General features: G+C 31.4%; 1 protein-coding gene across 1 annotated transcript in view; it reads left to right on the top strand.

The window, feature by feature from the left end:
• LOC106458565 (tyrosine-protein phosphatase 69D-like) overlaps positions 1-8,989 on the top strand; it is a 161,088-nt gene that overhangs the window by 90,437 nt on the left and 61,662 nt on the right. Inside the window, exons 4-5 of the mRNA XM_022384820.1 lie at positions 4,954-5,247; positions 5,984-6,078. Coding sequence (XP_022240528.1) covers positions 4,954-5,247; positions 5,984-6,078 — 389 coding nt within the window. The remainder of the gene's footprint in view (positions 1-4,953; positions 5,248-5,983; positions 6,079-8,989) is intronic.

The following is an 8,989-nucleotide window of genomic DNA, read 5'->3' on the forward strand; positions in this document are numbered from 1 at the left end:
GGCTAGTCATCACCACCCACCGCCAACTCATGAGCTACTCTTTTACCAACGAATAGTGGAATTGACCGTCGCATTATAACGTCCTCACGGCTGAAAGAGCGAGCATGTTTGATGTGACGGGGATTCGAACCCGCGACTCGCAGATTGCGAGTCGAGCTCCCTTACCACCTGGCCATGCCGGGCCCTGCACAAAATTTTGACATTTTGCGGAAAACATTTTGCCTCAATAAATGTATGAATGTAGGTTTGACTCGCCTGGTATTTTTCTCTCTACCCTTTTACATTTGATCTCTACGTTCGTATATCCAAAATATATCACACTCTATCGTTTTATTGAGGTTAAAACTTGTTGAAATGAAATCTTCCAACTCTTACCGTGCTTCTCATTCCTTACAAAACAAAACAAAATGTGAGCACGCTTGATTTCTTTCCTGTATTTATTGCATATAATAACACATATGTCTTAAGACGTCCGAATCTTAAATAAAGCATGAGAAAGATGGCCAGTAAGTTCGCATTCTTTAATATCAGATTCGGAATAAATTTCGAACCCTCTGGAAAATAGCCCCTATGTCACATGAAAAGTGTCAGAATATTGCATGCCACTTCACGAAGCCGTACATAAAACTTGATGGTTGGTTGGCAATACAGCTTCAAATCAAACTTAATGGACAAGAAAAATGCTTCAACTGAAACAGGCGGCGAATAGAAAATGGTTTAGTGATCCAAGAAATTATTTTGTTTTGTTTCAAACTAAATTCTAATAATCCATAGCACAATAAAGTTGAATCAATTTATTGTCAATGCTGTCAATTATTTATCAAGAGGAATAAAAAATTACAGAATTTTTACCTAACACGAAGATGATGAAGCTAAACCTTTAGTGTTTTAACTGGACATTTGAAATTTCCCCTAAAATATATAATTTGCTTACTGTAATATATTGAAAGTATTTCAGTCAGTTAGTCTCGTGGTTTTCAGTTTTATTTTGCAAAATGTTTCCTCCACTGACTCAGTGACAAATTTGAGGGCTTATATCGCTAAAATTCGAGGTTTTCCCTGGGATGGGCGCTGCACAGATAACCCAGTGTGTAGCTTTGCGCTTAACAACAAACAAACAAGCTTGTAAAATGTTGTTATTTCTAAGTTGTTGTTTTGGGATGAAAACAACTTCACGTATAATGAAATGAAATTTTGCATACAAAACCAATAGCTTTGAGATTCGTGTTGAAACTTAATTTTCATCAGTTCTTCAAACTTTAATTGTTTCATTATGTAGGAAGTTAAGCTGATGTAAAGGTGTTAAATAACTTCATTTTTTTCCCATAATTTAGCAGATCATATTTACTCAATACAGTTATTTTCTGATCCTCACAAGGAACTTATCAAATCTATCCACTAATATATTTGGGATAAAAATACATTGTGTATAAATATTAAACTTTCCTTACGTAATGTTTAGAACAATATAAGCAACGGTAACGTCAGCAATGCTATCGAAGGCAAGCACAGTTGTGCTAAAACAACCTAATTATAACCTTATTGTTTTTTACACTTCTGAATTTAATTAGTGCAAATAGCGTTTTTTTTCTCTCGATATTTTATGTTTTATATTGACATTATAATTTAAGCTCAAATTTAAATTCAGAAGATTTTCTAATCCAAATCTAATTTCTTATGATGATGACTAAATATTTCAAAATTCGAAATTGAAACTTGTCATTAACTTGAAAAAAGAAATGAGAAAACCCATAAAACTGAGAGCACCCTCCTTGAAATTCCCAACAACGCCATTGGAGTTGGATATTTTTATATCAATGTGTTCACTGATATAATTCTACAAATTCGTAATGTAGATTCAATATATCCTTGAGTACTACTTAATTTATTCGGTATGTTCTTAAAGCTAAATATAACTGTTTTAGCCTTACTTGAGTTTTGTAGCACACCTCCATTATAGTTGAAGATAAAACTATTCAATAATAATTTCAATTTTTTAACATAAAAAACTACATCCAAATAAGAGAGATAAACATCATTCCTGAGAATATAATTAACATCTGAAGAGGTGATAATTTTGTGCCGAAGCTGGAATTAGAAAAAAAAATCAACATATTATTATTTCTTAAATGCAATTATTTAATGTTTTCAGTGAAATATATATATTCTCTAAAATCCCAGGAGATCTACAAATCAAGCTTTTATTTTACTTTTTTCTTAGACATTAAAGGAATGAATCTTTCAAAATGTGAATATAGTCCACTAAAATTAAATTATAAAATTATATTATATTATATAAATCATTTAAATTGTAAAATTATATTATATTATATAAAATTATTTAAATTATATTATATAAAATTATTTAAATTATATTATATTATATAAAATTATTTAAGTTATATTATATTATATAAAATTATTTAAATTATAAAATTAATTATATAAACTTATTTAAAATTATTTAAATTAAATAAAATAAAATAATTATAAAATTAAATTATATAAACTTATTTAAAATTATTTAAATTAAATAAAATAAAATAATTATTAAATTAAATCATTAGCCCTTTAGTGATAATTAAAACTCAAATTTTTGTTATTTAAATAAATTTATGTTTGATGACTACCAGTTGAATTTCTGAGTAATATACCAATATAATGTTTTGCATTTTCAGGAACTACAAATTTGTTATCCACATTTCCTATGAGATCTTACATTATTCGCAACATATACACGACTTTAACTAAACTTTTTCTCATAAAGACTAAAATCTATCAGCTAGGTCAGAGGTTGGATTATAATCCAAAGCCTCTCCACCTTACTGTCCACAAGACGAATTATAAACGCAAATTCGTCATACCCCCAAACGGTTTCTTTACCACATTACACTAAATTTATATAAAGATCAGTTGTTTTACCTAGAAAAATATTAATAACAAAATTTAATATTATTGCTAATGTAATTTCCGTTACTTCCAAAATTTTCGATACCCGTGGTGGGCAGAGCACAGATAGCCCATTGTGTAGCTTTGTGCTTAATTAGAAACAAACAAACAATACTTCCAAAATATTCGTGAGAGCTTCAAATCTTTCACTACAAAATATTTCCACGAATTTGGACAAAAACTTAGCTCAAAAATAGTTATAGGTACATATATAATACACTATGGGTCCCCCTTAGTATGATCCTGTTGAACCAGTTTCCTTATATATTTCGTTGTTTAAGCATCCTGTCTTTATTAACTCTAGTTGTAATTTACGTACTCCAGTAGCTGTTGGATCCACATTAATTTTCACAAACTTATTTATATTATCCAACATAGTTTCTACATTGTTAATGGTCGGTTTGTTTGCGAATTACAAATTCGTATCCTTTATCTGCTTTGTTGGTTTTAATTGACATTTCTCGACGAACACATTCAACGCAACGGGAAACAATGAAGCCTCCGGAATGACAGATCCAAACGCCGTTTCCCGTGTCATTCCCCTGGGGATCCTAAGAGCACATGCAGGATTTGGCGATAATCGGTCCAGCGGTGCCAGGTATAAGCGGACGCACACACACATATATGAATCATATGATACTTTTTTTTATCCTTTATACGATACTTTGATAATTTAAAAGATTATATATATATTGGACAAGTTGAGTATTCAACGATCGTGTCTTTTGTTCCTTAGCTTTCAAGAACGTCTATTTGTATGTATACTTATTTGGTTCTAATTTCAAAAAAAGCTTTTAACATTACAACTAACTAGTTTAATTAAAACCCCTAAGTTTACACAGTTAAAACGGGTTTGAAATTATCTAAATAATATTGCTTGTGATTATTTGAATAGAAAAACAGGAAAAATCATTAAACTACTTGATCACGTTCCATTGTGACCCATCATTGAAATTGGCGCTAAACTAAAACAGTTATTTTTAGCACTAAGAGCAGAAGGAATAAACTAAAAATCCATCTTGTGACATAGGCATTAAAGTATCCAAGATGCAAACAAGTGTGAAATTGTTAGTGATTAAAGTATCCAAGATGCAAACAAGTGTGAAATCGATAGGCATTAAAGTATCCAAGATGCAAACAAGTGTGAAATCGTTAGTGATTAAAGTATCCAAGATGCAAACAAGTGTGAAATTGTTAGTGATTAAAGTATCCAAGATGCAAACAAGTGTGAAATCATTAATTTTTCGGTCATGACGAGGTTAAAGTTTTCATTTTCCATAGATATCAGAAAACTATTTTACAAACATCAACAAATAAAAATTTATTAATTTTATAGAAAATTCAATACGTTCTTGCGAAACTAATACTATAATAATGTTTAAGCAACTTTGTAGAGAACTTCAAAAATGGCTGTTTCATACATACATACATACAAACTACCAATTTTGTTTTGTTTATTTCGAAATTATTGCTGAAATATGATGTATATTCTAATCTAATTTTTCTATGGTCTTTCGTCACTCGTTCAGTTTTAAATTAATTTTAAAAGTCGAAATATAACTTGTGAGATTTGCAGTTTTTCCTGTTCATTTGTAACTTTTGATGTTTATACGGAATATCGTACAAAAAAGTTATTTCTGAAAGTTAAGTACATAATACATGTGTATGTGAATGTTGTTTAAAAGCTGGCACGTGATCACAAAATATAAGTTTAGTACAAGCAAACAGAATGATGCGTATATTAAGACTCGCGTTTTAACGATAATTAAGGAAAGTCGTCAATTTTAATTTGGCTTTTACGAAGTACCTGAAGTCTTGTTAGGACGTACCCGTTTTGTCATGCCAGCACATTCTTTTACTGATTTCTTTCACATCACTTGCTACTGGCGCCATTTGTCACGTGCCTTCTTTGATGTTGTATACGGATCTGTGAGGAGGAGAAAGTAGGCTATACCAGATTTGGATTTGGCATGATGCCAACCTGATTTCTCTTCTCTCTTCAAGAGCCACCTGAAGTGAGCCTAGATAGTTTGGAGGCAAAGGACCCTCGGACAGCATTCCTGAGCTGGCACGTTCGTTACCGTGGAAACCTTCCAGTCAAACGCTTTCACCTGCAAGTGCGGAACTTCAGCACCGGAGCAGATTGGCTTGACGTGGACACCAATATTGGAGCTAACCTAAGCGTCTACACAGTTCGTTATTTGTCGCCAGCCATGACTTATAGCTTTCAGCTAGCAGCGGTCAACGACGCGGGGTACAGCGACTGGGAAAACCTCAACATCACCATGCCGGCTGATGGTGAGTTACACAGTAGTGAATTTTAGCTTATTGTCATAATTGTTACTAATACTACTTGGTGATTTTATGCCTTTAATACTTTTACGTTACAAAGAAATTAATAAATGTCATGTGAAGTACCTTAAAAGACAAACTATTATTATCAAAGATAAAATAAATACAACTACAAAGAAGAGCGTTTGTTAATGATAAATGTTAGTACTGACATGTGATACATGGCAGTTATAAAGCATCTTTCATAGGTGTTATTTAGCAGAAAATATATTCGTTGCACATCTAAGTTTCAAATACTTCAAGTGTCGTACATAGTTATGGTTAGTTTGTGTATAAGTGTAGATTTATATACAACACCACAGTAGTTTCCATTTAAACTTGTAGTTATTTTTCGTAGTAATTTTATGTTCAGAAAATTAAATAAAACTCCTTTAAAAATTATAATAAATATAGCCAGATTATTGCCTAAAATCAACTTCTATTTGGTCACCAAACATTCAATGCCTTATAACATAAGTGTGTACAGGTTAGTTCTGAATATTTTTTTTGACATATTTGCGAGTACTTTACTGTAACCCAAGAACAAATGAGATCAAGAACTGGCGAATAATACTTGGACAACAGCAGATCCAAATAGTGATATGTACAAGGTGTCTAGTGAAAATGACGCCGGTAATAATGCAAACTGGGAACAAAAATGATTACTTAAAGTACATAAATAGACAATTTGCACTTTTACTAGTGCCATTTTTTATTTTATTTTTTACCTCTGCTCTTATCATCAAGACCATTGTTAACGATATTTTTTCGTGGATTCTAGACACGCAAACCATTAAGGTGGGGTAAATTAACAGTCTTTAGCTCTGGTTCGCGGGACAGGAAATGGTGAGGGGGGGCGTCATGTGAAGTTAAAGGCAGTGGGCGGTTATTCTACCTCTAATTATAGTTTGTCCCACAAAAGAGATAAGTAATGTTAAAATTTATATAATCAGTAAAGAATATTTCTGTGTTTTCATTTTTCTCTTCGGCTAACACTAAGTTTTAAAACCAAAGAAATACAAGTATAACGTTTTGCTTATCTACGCAGAATCATTAGGTTTGTTTCATTATAATCGTTAACCTGTATTCTATTTCACACAATATAAATGACCCATGTGATGAAACAATATATTTATTCTGCAAAAGCCTGTAAATCTGATTTTATGTGATATAACACAGAATTGATTAAAATACATAATTTGCAAGCATATTAAAATTAAATAGAAAATTAGTTTTCGTTACCTAACGGCGAAGACATCGTTAACACGAGGTAAGTAACATTCAACGTGATTAGCTTTAATGTTCATTTTCTTCTTGTTTTATACATTATTATATTCCATATTGTTACAGACTGTCGGTAATGTGTAATGTTTTAGAAGTTTTCACTTCGTTTGGATCAAGTTTCGATAATTATGCAGTAGTATAAGCTTGTTTCAACATTTTAAAGTGTGTTTACTCAATATATAATACAGATTTAATACAAAACAAAAAAACAGAAAGAGAACGTTGTGCTGTTCTCTTTTATTTATTGTTTTATGTTAATTAGATTATTGATAGCCAAGATTGCTGAAACATATTCAGTTGATGAATTTGAATATTTTTAATTCGTGTTGTATAACATTTTCTAATTTGTTTCTGGTTCTCTATTAATTTTTAACCTGAGGTAGTTTTTTGTGAAATATACAGATTTGCCCTTATCGTGCTCAGCGTAAAATACGTGGCATATCACATTTACTTTTTCTTTTCTTTTTTTTTTGTCATAGATTAATGTTGATGATAAACGTGCACTAAACGCGATTACTACGAGTTGTGGCTGATTGTATGTCTGGATTAATTTTAATGCTGAATTTGTGCAACCGAATATGAACAGTTTCAATCACACTTTAGTTTCCGTCAGAAAATATATGTAGAACTGCATTAATATTATTGCTAGATAGACTGTCAGATAACACAAGAAACGTATAAAAAGGGCGAAATAATCTTCATGATTTTTTACATCTTTGACAAGAAAAAATGACTTAATCGTCATTTCATTTAATTCACCTAAATTTCACTTCTCCAGCTTTTACGTTACATCAGAATGCTCATAAAGATAAAAAAAATCATAATAGTTTTTAAAAAGTAGAAATAATATACCAAAAAGTAAACAGAACAGAAAGGGCTAACAGTTCAGACAGACTTTTGAGATTACAAATTCTCCTATGTTTGACATCGCTTGCTATTGTAAGGTTGACTTACACCTGGTGTGAACTAAGTGTGAATGTAAACTTTAAGCCGACACCAGGTGAAAGTCAACCTTGCAATAGCAAGCGATGTCAATCCTTTTTAAAGTTTGTTTTAAGGGTTATATCATTCGAAAAGTATTGTTGATATAAAATATTTCGAAACCCGTTATCTAGTATTAAAACAACAACAAAAGAAAACTAGAAAGGAGATAATGTTTCATCTATCTAACACTAATATGTTTATTCGAAAGTTAACTGGTATGAAAGAACCTTCTCACGTGAATTTACAAGAGAATTTTTATATTCTAACAGATACAATTGTGTTTTATGAGTGAAGTCAAAATGTATCATCAAACATAAGAAATAATAAATGTTAATGGTACTTCTTCATCTATAATGTTAGCTGCTATAGTGTACCAGAAATGTCACGTGCATCACCAAGTCTTTAAAAACAAAACTATGTGAAAAACATTATATGAGATCCCTAACGCAACTTGATTAGGACACCAATTTAACAGTACCAGAACTGTAATAACGGACGATATATATTTAAAAACGAAAATTTCTCTAGGGAAAACAAACTTGTTTGCATGTTTGTAACGAGTACTTTGTAATATAGAGATATGTTGTTAAATTTTTACAGCAAAATATATGTGATGATATTTATCCTAAATTAGCTTAGTGTACAAACAAAATTGGAATTAGTTTGTAAAAACAGTGGACAGTTGCCATTTTACAATATTTCTAGCTCAGTCAGTAATATAATGGCATTCTTCAAATTCTGTAAGTCACTTTCGCATACAGGTTTCAATGAATGATTCATGAAATAAGGAGCACTTTTATTTATGGATTTACTACTTCCTGTGCATTCAACCCTACAACACACCTTAGTTGATAGAAACATGGCATATTTATAAGCAGAAGTTCCAAGTTTTCCCTTGGATCAACTACGAGAATCGAATATTTGCGTTTTTTTGGGGGGATATACATATATATATATATTACATATAAGACTAAATAAACCTCATCTGAGCAAATAGTTTTAAAAATGTTAATGAATTAGAGGGAGTCGGGAGCGCCTAAGTGGGCTACAGATCAGCAGGTTCGAACTGCGATATGCTGTGGAACTCGGTCCGGCATTCGGCAATGGAGAGTGTTATAACTACAACATTCAATACTGCATGGAGGGTGTTATAACACAACATTCAATACTGCATGGAGAGAGTTATAACTGCAACATTCAATACTGCATGGAGAGAGTTATAACTGCAACATTCAATACTGCATGGAGAGAGTTATAACTACAACATTCAATACTGCATGGAGAGTGTTATAACTACAACATTCAATACTGCATGGAGAGTGTTATAACCACAACATTCAATACTGCATGGAGAGTGTTATAACTACAACATTCAATACTGCATGGAGAGTGTTATAACTACAACATTCAATACTGCATGGAGAGTGTTGTAACTGCAATA

Source organism: Limulus polyphemus, unplaced genomic scaffold (assembly GCF_000517525.1).
Source record: "Limulus polyphemus unplaced genomic scaffold, Limulus_polyphemus-2.1.2 Scaffold486, whole genome shotgun sequence".
Lineage (NCBI taxonomy): Eukaryota > Metazoa > Arthropoda > Merostomata > Xiphosura > Limulidae > Limulus > Limulus polyphemus.